This window comes from Tasmannia lanceolata, unplaced genomic scaffold (genome assembly GCF_043159265.1).
Source record: "Tasmannia lanceolata isolate RefF3 unplaced genomic scaffold, GAP_Taslan_0.1 ptg000020l, whole genome shotgun sequence".
NCBI lineage: Eukaryota > Viridiplantae > Streptophyta > Magnoliopsida > Canellales > Winteraceae > Tasmannia > Tasmannia lanceolata.
The window spans coordinates 14,221,033-14,235,442 of NW_027518697.1; the positions used below are offsets into that span (position 1 = coordinate 14,221,033).

General features: G+C 37.7%; 2 protein-coding genes across 4 annotated transcripts; one reads left to right on the plus strand and one right to left on the minus strand.

Annotated features, from left to right (window-relative positions):
- Positions 1–3,255: 3,255 nt before the first annotated feature.
- POLA3 (DNA primase POLA3) lies at positions 3,256–11,096 on the minus strand. 3 transcript variants are annotated; one of them, XM_077365301.1, is made up of 17 exons: positions 10,916–11,092; positions 10,105–10,244; positions 9,191–9,241; positions 8,917–9,092; positions 8,733–8,810; positions 8,331–8,442; positions 8,020–8,104; positions 7,869–7,920; positions 7,711–7,772; positions 7,501–7,616; positions 6,851–6,972; positions 6,699–6,767; positions 6,547–6,604; positions 6,322–6,395; positions 4,976–5,024; positions 4,171–4,250; positions 3,256–3,555 (listed from the first exon to the last, which is right to left on the minus strand). In XM_077365301.1, exons 2-17 carry the CDS (start codon positions 10,226–10,228, stop codon positions 3,493–3,495), a joined length of 1,371 nt encoding a protein of 456 aa, XP_077221416.1. In that variant the 5' UTR covers positions 10,229–10,244; positions 10,916–11,092; the 3' UTR covers positions 3,256–3,492. The 3 variants fall into 3 exon arrangements, with proteins under 3 accessions (XP_077221416.1, XP_077221418.1, XP_077221417.1); XM_077365303.1 differs by lacking the exon at positions 10,105–10,244; XM_077365302.1 differs by lacking the exons at positions 6,322–6,395; positions 6,547–6,604 and having other exon boundaries at positions 10,916–11,096.
- Positions 11,097–11,904: 808 nt separating this feature from the next.
- LOC143854456 (Pentatricopeptide repeat (PPR) superfamily protein) lies at positions 11,905–14,325 on the plus strand. The gene has a single exon (XM_077364443.1). The coding sequence runs from the start codon at positions 12,276–12,278 to the stop codon at positions 14,190–14,192; it is 1,917 nt and encodes a 638-aa protein (XP_077220558.1). The 5' UTR covers positions 11,905–12,275; the 3' UTR covers positions 14,193–14,325.
- The last annotated feature ends 85 nt before the right edge of the window (positions 14,326–14,410 follow it).

Consider the following 14,410-nt stretch of genomic DNA (forward strand, 5'->3'; position numbering starts at 1 on the left):
TGCTAATATCAGTAGCCTTTACAAAAAACAAAATAAATTTAAGTATTATTTAGTGGGCATTTAGTAAAAATAAGCCATTTTCGAACAATTCCTATTTTCAGTATTTTTTATTCATCCCACTCAAGTCTCTAGCTGGGTGCCCTATTATGAGAATTTTAACTATATACAATGTAAGTAGGGCCTACTAGGGCACTCCAATTGATGGTCCGATTTGAAATGGATCATGGGAGGCGGGCAAGCTTGCCAAAGAAGAGGTGGGGATGGAAGTGTTTGTTAATATACAAGGTAAAGCCTAGGGTTCCCACATAGATATAATGGTGTCATATGGGATCAATGAAAGCAAGGTTTTAAATTTCGTCCGAAATCTGAAATTTTGCCAAACTGAAATTGGCGAAACTTACCAAATTTCGGTCGAAATTTCAGAAATTTTGTCAATTTCAGCGAAATTTGAAAAAATCTTGAAATTTTGGGATTTCGGTTGAAATTTCGGTTTCGGCTAGGTCCGAAATTAACCCCAAAACCGAAATTTAAAACCTTGAATGAAAGTTACCATTTTCTCAAAAAAAATAAAAATAAATAAATCGGATGAACACTCCGAATCGGATCGGACTTGATAAGGGATTTGAATGGATCATGACTAATACATGGGCGGATCCCACCCGAAGTGGATCAGTTCACACCCATATTCACGGTGCATGATAATGCAAGGAGACATGAGGATAGTGGTAGACCTGGGTGCTTTATTATTATTTATTATTACTTTTTCGGCTTGGGTGCTTGATTGGGTGAAGGAAAGAACAAGAAAAGAACAAGGAATAATAGGTGGATTGAAGAGTGAAAGGAACATTAGTGGATTTGTCTCTCCAGCTTTATCAGATGTCGACTCGAGAAGACAAAAGACCAAAACAACTTGGACTCATCTTCTTTAAAAAAGTAATGAAATTCAATGTTTTGATGGTGGTAGAGAAGGCAGAGTCACAAACATGGTGCTGTACTGCTTACACCATAAGATGATCCAAACCGTCCATTTGATTGGCCCCAACATAAATAAGTTGTGCCCCAAGAAACATTTCCATAGGATGATCCCAACCCTATGATCATTTGAGGTTTCCACAATAAAAACTCCTATTGTTGCTATCATCGGGCTTTTGAAATTAACAAAAGCTATGAATTGCACGGTAGAAAATTGTTAACCGAGGAGTACCATTATCAAACTAAGAGACTACGGATATCACCTTTTGTTAATATTTTTTTAGAGTAGAAATAGAATAGTGATTGGTTAGTGAAAACTTGATTATTCAAAAGTTCTTTTTATTATTCAAATCATTTAGGGAAATGTTATCAACACTAATGTATTTTGATGATCACACTCCTCACTTTATTAAAAGTACGTATGGCCCGCACCATAGGATGATCCAAACTGTCCATTAGATGGGCCACAGCCTAAATAGGTTGTGCCCCAAAAATCATTTGCATAGGTTGATCCTAACCCTCCGATCTGAATGCTAGGGAATTGATCCTAACTCACCATAGACCGGAGGGTTAGGATCAACCTATGGAAATAATTTTTGGGGGCACAACCTATTTAGGCAGTGACCCATCTAATGGACGGTTTGGATCATCCTATGGTGCGGTCCATACCGTACTTTTAATAAAGTGAGGAGTTCGATCATCAAAATACAGTAGTGCGGATAACATTTCCCATCAGTTTCCGAATATTAAACACACATCACACATGCCAACTTATGTGGTTGTTGGCCAAATTAAATGCACATGATATTGTTCCCACATGCCCTGTTAACCCATTTTCTAAACGTTTTTATCAAATCTCTCTAGTGGGATGACTTGATGGCACATGCCCTATCTTTCCTCCACATTCACATCACAAAGAAAATATGAATGATGAATAAGCATGAGATCTCCCTTTTCAACTTTTAAAGGGAAAAGAAAGAAGCCTGAACATTTTTTTGAATCGAGTGGCCAAATCGTTAGAGAAAAGTTTGAGAAAATAAGTTAAATTTTAGTTTTTGGGAAATGATATATTTGCCCCTTTTTTCTACATGGAACATGTTGGGAATTCCATTCAAAAGCAAAAATGTCCCACATCGGAAAAGTAAGGAGATGTGGATGGGCTTATAAGGACTTGGGACCCTTCCTTAAGGGCTAGCTTTTAAGGGTGAGTTCTACCTGAGTCCCAACAGAACATCATATTTAAATTAAGAGACCATGCAATTTTATCTTGCGAGGCCATGTTTGGCAGCCATGAAATTTCTTTTCATGGAATATTGGTTTATCAAATGGTGGGAGAGGGTCAAGGAGGGCCGAACACGAGAGAATTGAGAGGGCATGAGTGGTGAGGGTGAGAAGTGGCTGAGAAAATAAAACTCTATTTCACATCATCTCCTCACTCATGTCCTCTCAATTCTCTCCCTACCTCTCTTAACACTTGGTATGCTAATATTTCATGAAAAAAAAAAAAAAAATCATGGTTGCCAATCATGGCCTTAGTCTCTGTTACATTCGACAGAGATTTTATGCACATTTCTAAGTGAAAAATGGGTGTAAAATTTGCCTTGCGCCCATTTTACGTTGAAAGAAACAGAGCCTTAAGGGGAAGACTGGGAGTTCCATTTTAATGATTTTACCAGTGGCCTAAAACTCTTGATTTTTTGGATATTCCATTGGCTGGGTTCTTTGATTATTTCCTTAACTTTCTTCCCCTCTTCTATGATTAGATGGTTTTCTAGCCTTTGCTCTTCCCCTTGGACATCTCTGTATTTTTTTTCCCATTGCCTGTAGTGGCCCATTTGGACCCATACTTGAAAATATCCATTTGGATCCATACTTGAAAAGATCTAGAATTTCAGTTCTCCTTGCCAAGCATTGGATTCTTGGGACATATTTTGACTTTATGACTTGGAAAATGCTTGGACTTCACATAGATTAGCTTTCAGTATCTTTGCCCAAAGATTGCGTATTGTGCGAGATGCATTACTCCGTTAGCATAACATGGAACTTTAGTTCTCTGTTAGTCAGAGTGGCTTGTTAAATGCAGAGAAATATATGTGCTTTGCATTGTCATCTAAGAATACAAAGACAGCCCTGTCTTTTTATCTTTAAGCATAAACTAACTAATAAACAAAACTAACTTCTTGGGTATAAAAGTTACAACCAGATGCAACTAAGCTTTGATCTAACTGCTTTATCCTTTTTCTGTTTTCATTCTCAGTGAGAAGAGAGAGAAACCTTGATGAAGAAAGATAAATGGCCCACTTTTTTTCCCTTTTAAAGCAATGTCAGGATATGGTGGATTTGTTGATATGGATTAGAGTATCTGGAATCTTGGTTTTAATAAACTATTCATGCATTAATATTTGCCAATTGTTAGAGTATCTGGAATCTTGGTCTATAATCACTCACATCACTTCGTTTATAAGATTGCAAAGGAGGGTTCTTGTTTGGTGCTTGATGATGAAATGCCCCTTTTCTCCTTTACCAGCTTAAAGAATTCTTTGACTGTTGAAGCTTTGAGTTATATGAACTTTCCATCTCATCCTGCAGAATAGAGCAACTGTATTAGAAAATTAACAAATAGCCTCAGCACTAGTAATAAGACCACTTTTCCTTTTCCTTTTCCTTTTCTGTTTCAATTTACTAGCAATAAAAGATGCAAATAACTACTGTTGAAAGAACAGTGAAGATGCCAATTTGAAAACACCAATAAGGGTAAGTACGATAAAACATGAGCATTGAAATTGCGTACGAAGATGAGGTTCACCCCAATATAAAAGATCGAAAGGAACATGTAACTAGCAAGATATCTACATGCTAATATTTACGAAGTACTGAATAAGCCATCAAGATACTGAAAAAATGTATAAATAATTCTGAAGAAACAAAGGATGTATAAATCTGGATTTTTTCTGATTCCATTTGGGCCAGCATGGTTGCAGTTACAGTATTTCGAAAGATGGAAGTGTTGTTACATGTTCCATGAAATTACCAAGTTGGACCAGAATGATATAATAAGTTATTTATTTGTCTTTACACAAAGATTGATGTCCATAATACTTCCAGAAGGCAATGTGAATCTAGGTAATTTAGTGGAGTTTTACTTGGTTTCCAAAAAATATACTGAATAATAATTGAGTAAAAGTGGAGGAAATAGACCTTGCAAGATTTCAATAGTGGCTGCAAGAAGGATGTCCTGAAGAACCTGACTGAATTCCCAAGTGAGGTTCTATCCCATTCTGCCACCAATAGGAAAAACATAAGCCAGTTATTGAGATCAACAAAAAGAAGTTAGTTGTTGTCATATTCTCATGAAGGTATATATAGTTCATCCAATCCACAAGGTTGTCAGAAATATCTCCGATATTTACAAAATATAGCAATTTTACCATGACATTTTGATAAAACGAAATAATTCCAAGAGTTTAAAAAATATAGCGACATATTCATTTACCACGATATTATTGCGATAATGTCACAATATTTTTATTATAATTATTATTTTATATTTTTTTCTTGATTTCTATATTTTAATATATTTTTAAATAATTTCATTTTTATAGTTTTTTTCCAATATAAACCTGAAAAAATAAAATAAATTTAATATATCCCGAGATTTTCCCTTGCTGAGAAATTCCTGGGAATGATATTTGTGACTTAGGTGGTGTCAATGCTGTCGCAAATAAGGACTAATAACAACCACCTGAGATTTTTCAAAGATCAGTGATCATAAGCGTAGGTTATTTACCAAAACAAGGGATTTGCTAGGGACCAACGCATAAGGCATTTCGCAGAACGGCTGTTGCATGAGAGAGCTGACAGTTCATGAATAATGACAAAAATCTGTTGGAAAATTGAGCCTATGTGGCTGTTCTCTCATGCAACAGTCGTTCTGCAAAATGCCTTATGCGATGGTCCCTAGCAAATCACCCAAAACAATTATGAAATATGATAGTTAACATACCATCAACATGATTCGCACTTGGACCTCCACTGTTTAGTTCTTCTAGCAGCTGCAAATTGTCAATATCATAGATTGAGTTTATGAGGGAGAAACCATGAAACCAAATATTTATCATAAACAATACCATAGAAGTGAATAGTTCTGCAACCTGCAATTAGTGGTTGACCAGTAGCTGGTTTGGATCTTTCATCAAGAGAGAGAGAGAGAGAGAGAGAGAGAGAGAGAGAGCTGTGGCTCAACGAGACCACATTCACTGGGTTTGGGAAGGCTACAACAAAAACATATTTCCTCTGTTTGAGAGGGTTCAACCTGGCACTATGGCCTAACGGAATTGCTTGTTTGCTATTTTAGAAAATGAAATTACCCAGAGGCATCTATTTTCAGCCCAATTCTTAAAGTGATCAAACTCTTCATAAATGATTAAAGGTCATAAACATGTTCGTATCTTTTAGTTTCTGCAAGCTTGAAAGAGCAGATTGGAGTATATATACCTTCATACAATGATTAAAGGATAATAAGACACTTTGGTTTTAATTTGGCGTGTTGTCAATGTAGAGGAGCTTTGTTTTGCTCATCTTTTTGTGAACTTTCAAATTATAAGATTATTTTTTCTTGGACATGTGGAAATGAAAATAAAAGAAAAAGGAAAAAATTGTGGAATGAAAAATAATGATGCTAGAGCCATGCACCTCCAATCATGCATGCCCATGATAAGTGGAAGTATTGGCAGTGGGACCACTCATGCATTACAGGGTTTCCAGAGCTGTAATACCATCTTCAGCTATAACGGGGTCGAATGCATTCACACATGGTCCTAGCATTCACCTATAAAGGATTGATTCATCTCTGCACATATTACAGTGGAAATTCTTATCTCATATGTTCTCCAACTCTTGGGTTTTGGCTAAGATCGAATGGAATCAAGATTTGAGAATCTCAGAATACCAACTAGAGTATCATGAAAATTCCAGCAGGTGTTCCTATGATAGTGTTAATTAGTGTCCATATTCCCTAGAAATTTTGGCCTTTTTATATTTGAAAAGAAAAGGATAATTTCACAGAAATGTACTGTCTTTAATTAAGAGATACAGTGAAAGTTCCATCAAAGATCACATAAATTCTCCTCATAATTAGATCTCAGTGCCAGTATCTTGATTATCGAGTTTAATTCCTTTAGAGCACTGACATACCATTTTAAGTAAACAACAAAATTTACAAATAAAGAAGCCACGAGTGAAATTCTTTGCACACATGTTGATCACTCATTTTGAGTTTGTAGGATATTCCTACTAGTAAGCAGCTACTTTGAGAAGAACTATAAATAAGCTACAAAGGTGTATGCTTACCTTAGAAAGGGTAGGTACTCTTGTTGGATCGAAATCATCACAATGATTAGGGTCGATAGGAATGCAAACACGGCCTAAAGCATGACAGAAAATAAGATATTGACAAAGGTACCACTTAAGTCTTGAGTTGCACATTGCATCTGAACAATCAATACTACTGAAATAATGCACAATTTTCAAAAATGAATACACCATTCATGCATCATAAATAGTATCAATAATAACCTGTTTTTGGGTGTATGCAGAAAGGAGCCTTAAGTAAATGATTCATGTGTTTAGATACCTAAAACGAGAATAGAAAGATTTCATGAGAAGAATGAGATAAACCACGAATCCAAGAATCCATGAATATAAGGCAAGTAAAATATTGCACAAACCTCCATATCCAGTCTGGGATAGGTATACGAGAAAACAATCTCCTCCACACACCGACGAAGCCCATGTACCTGGAACATATACTGATGGTCAATAGAAATGTGAGTTTAAAGAAACAAGCACAATTCTGAAACACCATTAAATTTTTCCAGACCTTTTGCTTTACGGACTGCAGCATATGTTTCAACTGCTCCCATCTAATAACATTGAGGTCTTCTTTGGAGATTGAAGACCGTCGATTTTCCTGCCACTTGCCTCGAAGCTCAGCGGCAACAGCTGCAAGGATTTAAGTTTCCATAATATAAATAATGTTTTCTCACCCTCTCACCAATAAGAACACTTTTCTTAGAGTAGCAATGGATATTATGCATGTAAGCTATGTTACATGGATTCTTCTGAATGGGCGAAGAATCTATGTCAGACACGTCTCAGATTCTAATACTTAAGATTTCATTAAGACACTTCTTGGCATCTTTTAATTGTGTTTTTTCTTAATACTGCTACCACAACCTTACAATTACTACATGTTTTAAGTTTTATCTATCATAAAAGTAAGTTTTTTTATATTTTCTATATGAAAATAAAACATTATATCTACTAAACCTACTAGAACTGTTAATATATTATTTATTATAATTAAAATTTCAGAATTAATAAAAATATTTTGGCGAATCCACAAATCTCTTTTTGAGGTTTGCCGAATCTGACACTCAAAACCCGTGTCGGATTCTAACACTCGTATCCGCACTGGTGCAACATAGCTTGTAAGAATAAGATCATCACAAACCATTTTGAATTGCATACCTTCATCAGGTATCAACTCAAGGATCTTCTCGAATCTCTCTTCAGTTGCAAATAAGTTCTGACTAGAAAGTAATTTTTCTTCAAAAAAGACCCTCAAAACATCGGTGTATGATCTTCTGCAGAGCATGAATGTAACCTGATAGTGAATAAAACTTGAAGGACAATCTATATGCAGGTTTCTTGAATCTTGGAAAACTGATGAATACTTACGCCAGCAAAGGATGAAGAACTGGACCAGATAAAGAAACCTTCTTGTTGCTATTTTCACTTCCCTAAAACAGAAATCCGCATCATAATTTTTTCCTAGGATTGGGCATTTGGATAATTTTAGAGCATCTTCACTTGTATTAACAGGATACTACTACTACCTTGTATACACGAAAATAGTCTGCAACAGATGCCCTCTGTTCATTTGTCAACCTGGAGATAGATGGCAGAATTTATCACCATTCAAAACAAGTACAAGCTACAGGCAACAAAATTTCAATTTCACAGTGTTGAGTGTGTTGACTGCATTACCTCCGTGCTCTTCCATCGCAAACCCAACAATGAACACCACGACGCCCACTATATACCCAAAGTATGTGGTTGAAACCAAAATCATCTGCATATAAGACATCAGAAACAAATAACCAAATCATACAAATTATACAAATCTGCCCTGAAATAGAATATATAGCATTAGCACAAAACATCAAGTATTTACTCCCAAAAATCAATTTTACAGATAAAATAATACCTTAATCAGTCCTATTAGAAGTGCATAATACCAACAAAGATTTTATAAATTAACCACCTAACTGCCATGCATCTAAATATGTGATTCCAACCTCTAAGTGCAGTATCCATCACTTTGATAGCAATGGTCATTAATGGCCAGCAGTCTATGCAGACATCAGCTCCTGAGCAGCAATATCTGACATCATCATAATCTGAAATGTCCTGTTGAAGAATATGCACATATGGGAAATCAAACCAATAGTCCCAACCAAGCAATGGAATGATAGCGCAGGAATGAAATTATGATGGAATGATAGCGCCCCCATTGGTCAGTTTCAGCAAAGAGCATTTATGATGGCGCAAGAAAAAACGGGAACGGCTATGACTTTGCTGAACTTGACCAATGGGGGCGCCCTTGAAGCTTGTTTTTGCAAGGGTGCCCTTCATTCTATCATTCCTCTAAACCTTTTCATCTTCACATTTTTGGTGCACGGTAGAGTTGAAAATCATACAATGTCAAAAACGAGCTCCCTCTCCACAGGGGAGAAAACATTACCCCCGGTTTGTGCATATGCATGTCTTTTAGCAGGCTGAAAGACAAAAGATTGACAAAGAGAAACACTTAGAATTAGATAGGTAGGAACTGGATGGAATGCAATTACAGTCAATTGAACCAAAAGAAACTATCTTTCATACATCTACGCTGTACACAGGTCCAATATCAATTTTAAATGGGCACTTCTCTTTGATAGACTTTTCTAGTTCGGAGGCGCTGTTGAATGACTGGAACCGCAAATATATGTCATTATCCAAAGTGAAAGAAAATTCTCTCCGGCCAAAGTAGGATTGGTCGCATGCCGGATGCTTTCCATCTACCAACAAGCAGCAGATTCACACAATTAACAAGAAAGAAATTCCAAATAAAGCAAAAACAAGGACATTAAACAAGTTCATCAGAAAATACAGCTACCATTCCCATATGACATCCATTTAAAGATCTCAGCATGTGGAAAGAGTTTTCCTGTCATGAAAGAAACTTGCACATTAGTTAACAGAATATTATGAAAGTCCATCCATCCAAAATAGTTAAGGTTGGAGATGCAGACAAAAACCATACACAGCTAAACAAATTGCATAAAATTTTTAAGGTTGGAGATGCAGACAAAAACCATCCACAGCTAAACAAATTACATAAAATTTTTATCAACGTAATTTACATGCCGGTATATAGAAGTCATGGAAGCATATAATGAAAAGGCAGGCATCAGAATGTAGCCAATCTATTCATAAGGAAAAGTTCTATCAAGTTATGCCTCAAGAGTTTCCAAGTTTCCCAGACATTCCAACAGAAGGAGATGGAGAGAATCAAGAGACATTTCGGGTGATTGAAACGGATTCCTTGAGGAAAACAAAGAGGAGCAAAGGGCCTTCTTGACATATTGAGCACATTCTTTTAGCAATGGAAGCGCCCATATTTCCCAATCAAACTCAAAGTCTACAAGAAATCTATATGCTAAAACACACATTCTTTGAACGAAGCACCCATATTCCTCAATCAGACTCAAAGTCTACAAGACATCTATATGCCAGAACACGCATTCTTTGAGCAATGGAAGCGCCCATACTCCCCAACCAGACTCAAAGTCTACAAGACATCTATATGCTAAAACACAAAGAAAACTTCCAATTCTGAGCATCATCAAACTCACAAGATGCCATTAAAGAAATACAACAACGATCTCTTTCTTTTTGTTTTGGCGGGTAAACTGAGTTTGGAGACTCCCCACCAAATAATAAACGAAGTCACTACAAGAATTAGATTCAACAAAAGCAGAGATAAAGCACATACAACAATAACAAAAGCTAAATTCTACAAGGTATTACCATAATAAATATTCAGATAGTCGGCATTAAATCCATCAGGAATAGTGTTCCCATGCCTCTGTTCAGGTACATATTCATCGATTAACATGTCATCTCTTCCATTCTCTATTTCTTCTTTGGTCATGGTTTCAGAGTTAACACTACACATAGAAATCAGTCATCATAGCATCAAAATGAACTAAAAACAGATCATAGAAACAGAACAGAAAATTACAATCAGAAAAAATTTCTAAATTTGCTTCATCTCATGACTAATTGTAATAGCTAATTGCCTACCCGGCTACCCCAAACAAAACAGTGAACTTGAGAAAAAAAAATTCTAGCCAAAAATTCAAAGTGAAAGCATTTATAGTGGACAGAAGAAAGTTTTTTCTTTCACTTAACCTTACGATTCTTCGTCTCATTCCCTTCTCTAGGGTTTTACAAATCTTCCCATATTGTTCTCGCTCTTTAATTAGGGTTTCGATTCTTCATCATGAATCAGCTCAAAATGCAGCAACTCTCTCTCTCTCTCTCTCTCTCTCTCTCTCTCTCTCTCTCTCTCTCTCTCTCTCTCTCTCTCTCTCTCTCTCTCTCTCCCATATTGTTCTCGCTCTTTAATTAGGGTTTCGATTCTAAAATCAATAGATGAAGTGTAAATGAGGATGAAAATAATAACAATTCTCAATTCTAGTGGCCTCACCTTTGCAAAATAATAGAAAGCTTCAAGAACCATTTAATTACAGAGAACTACTTTCAGGCAAGAATTCAAGGTCAAGTAAAAAACGGTGTTAATGTAGAAAGGAAAGGGAAGAGGAAAACAAGGACTCACCTAACGGGGGCTACCGTTTACCGTTAAAGGGGGGCGAATTTAGCATCAATAATCTTATGGGGAAGAAGATGAGGATAGAGGAATGTAGATCGAAACCAGCTAGATTTCAGTAAAGCGGACAAATTGTGTAGTATCAAACCCTAGGAGTGAGAAATTTCGCGGGAAAGTGTGTTATACTCGGCGCCAAATCTGGGAAATATAATGACAAAACTACCCGAAGAAAATAATCTAAATACCAGACCCCTCCTTCACGCCAAATCTCGTGATAAGAGAAAAGGTATAGTGGGGCCCACTTTATAGGATGATCTAAACCATTAATTTGTTGGTCCTGCCATAGATATCCTGTGCCGTGATCCAAACCCTCCGAATTATCTGGGCCATGACCTATCTACGATGGGAACGGACAAATGGATGGTTTAGATCATTGAAATAAGTGGGGCCCAGTGTAAATTTTTTCTCCCCCTGTATATTTCCACCGAAATACAGGCCCACAATTTATCAGGTGTGGGGACTACACTATCAATTGTTTCGAAACCCTTCGTTTTTTAGGCTCTTCCGCTCTTGTTGCAAGTGGGCCATTCGGACGCCTTCTTGCAAAGATTAGCCAAAATGAATAAAGTTATGAGAAGTTTTGGGCATGGTTTTAATTTTTAAATATGGAAGTGATATATTCAACCCCCCTTTTCTTCTCCGGGAACCCCCCATTTATGACCACTTTTTGTCCCCTTGATTTATAATGGCACTGAAAAATATAAAATTAAAAGAATAGTAAATACACTTTGCTAAGATGGTCCCATGTAGCTGTTTTTTTTTTTTTTTTTTTTTTTGCAAGGGTGCCCTTCAGTTTAGCATTCCAAACTTACCTTTAATTGGATCTGATTCTGATTCCGATTCCAACTATTCATGTTTTGGCCAAAGTAGTGATTGAGTCTGGCCCGCTAATAGTGTACGCTTGGATGGGCCATTGCACAAACAGTGTTGCTTCTTGGGCTGTTCTCCAAATCCCCGGATAGGCTATTGTTGGGATTGACTATCCTACACTTGCGATGGGCTACCCTACTCAATAGGGCTGTTCTCAACGAGAACAAAGCATAGCAAGCCTACCTGAGGATAAAATAAACCCTGCCGTTCAGATTTAGCCAGCAAAAGCTTCACTTGATCGGACGGTTGAGATCTTCAATCAATGCAAATATTTAGACTAAGCCCCATCTATGCTGGTGGGGCCACCAAATCAACTGTGTTCAATTGCCAGGTCAATGTGCATTGTGGTTTGCTCAATATAGCCGTTAGCAGTTATTTAGTTATTTACACCCATCTTTTTGGTACTCTCTTAGACTCTTAGGCCTGCTTTTCAAAACCCATGCCCTGCTACTCCAGCCCTGTAGGTGCAAAAATCCCCTTCCCTTCCACCACGCATCTGAGATTTCTCCTCCAATCTTCATCAAATTCAAAACCCATCTCCTCCTCCTCAGCCCCAACCCATCAAGATATCGCTCGTCTCATCCTCGACCAGAAATCCCCCTCCCAAGCCATCCAAACCTTCAGATGGGCATCAAAAATCCCAAATTTCCTCCACACCCAATCCACTTACAGAGCACTAATCCAAAAGCTCTGCTCTTTTCGTCGATTCCATATTGTGGAAAAGGTGCTCGAAGAAATGCCCAGCTCAATCGGTTCAACCCCAGATGATGATGTTTTTGTCACCATTGTTCGTGGGCTAGGCCATGCTCGAATGCCCCAACAAGCAATCAAGATACCCAATTTGATGATCCATAGATATCAAAAGAACCCATCTCTGAAGATCTTCAATTCAGTGCTTGATGTTCTTGTGAGAGAAGATATCGATTTGGCCAGGGATTTTTTCAGGAAGAAAATGATGGGAAGTGGGATTCAAGGGGACGATTATACATTTGGGATCTTGATGAAGGGTCTTTGCTGGACAAATCGGATTGGAGAGGGTTTTAAGCTTCTAAGCTTGATGAAATCTCGAGGTCTTGAGCCAAATTCGGTGATATATAATACCTTGATTCATGCGCTTTGCAGGAATGGGAAGGTTGGGAGGGCAAGGAGCTTGATAAATGAGATGGTGGATCCAAGTGGCGTTACTTTCAATGTTATGATATCTGCATATTGTAGAGAAGGTGATTTGATTCAAGCCCTTGTGATGTTAGAGAAGAGTTTTGCACTTGGGTTTGTTCCCGACGTTGTTACAGTCACCAAGGTGTTAGAGGTTCTCTGTAATGAAGGTCGAGTAATGGATGCGGTCGAGGTTTTGGATAGAGTGGAGAAGAAAAAGGGGGGTTTGATTGACACAGTGGCTTATAATGCTGTTATTAATGGGTTTTGTAGACTGGGAAAGGTGAAGGTTGGAAAGCGGTTTTTGAAGGAGATGGAAGGGAAAGGGTGTCTTCCGAATGTGAACACATATAATACATTGATTGCCGGCTTTTGTGAGTCTGGGAATTTGGACTCGGCCCTTGATCTGTTTCATGAAATGAGAACTGATGGGATTGATCTGAACTTCGTCACATATGATACTCTGATTAGAGGGTTGTGTTCAGGAGGAAGGATTGCAGATGGGTTTAAGATTTTGAATATGATGGAGGAGAGTCGAGGGGGACTGGGGGGTCGGATTAGTCTTTATAATAGTATCATATATGGGTTGTATAGGGAGAACAGATTAGAGGAAGCGCGAGAATTTCTCGTTGAGATGGGGAGATTCTTTCCTAGAGCTGTTGATAAGAGTTTGAAGATATTGGGTTTCTGTGAAGAGGGGAAGGTTGAAGAAGCAAAGAAGGTTTATGATCATATGATTAGTGAAGGGGGTGTCCCTAGTGCTCTAGTCTTTGTCCGCCTGATCCATGGATTTTGCGAAGAAGGGAACGTCCGTGAAGCCTTTGAGTTAATGAATGAAATGGTGGAGAATTCTTATTTTCCGATCGTGTCGACATTTAATGCTCTGATCAGTGGATTTTGCAGGGAAGGAAGAGTGGGGGGTGCTTCAAAACTTATAGAGGAGATGGTTGAAAGAGGCTGCTTACCAAATGCAGGTAGTTATAGTTCTCTAATTGATGTTTTTTGCAGTAGAGGGGATATCCAAAGGGCTTTTGGGCTTCTTGTGAAAATGGTAGGAAAGGGTATTGACCCTGATCATTTGATATGGAACTCCTTGGTTCTCTGTCTAAGCCAAGAAACTGTGTGGATGGAGAGCAAAAATAGGCTTCAGGTCAACCACCTATTAGACTGGATTTGTGAAAATCAATCAAGGGCCGAATAGAACTGGTCTCAACAGTAAACTCTCTTACTGATCAAAGTTTTGACAACCCTCCTTTTGTATGCTGTGTAATCTGTATGAACTGTATTGGCGTTCGGGGGTATTTACCAGCCGAGAATAAAATTATTGCATTAATGGCATACCTTATGAATTTGGGATTTGATCCCCCTTCGTGGATGGATTTTGGAGCCGATCCCTCTTTCAATGATGGATTCGGAGTT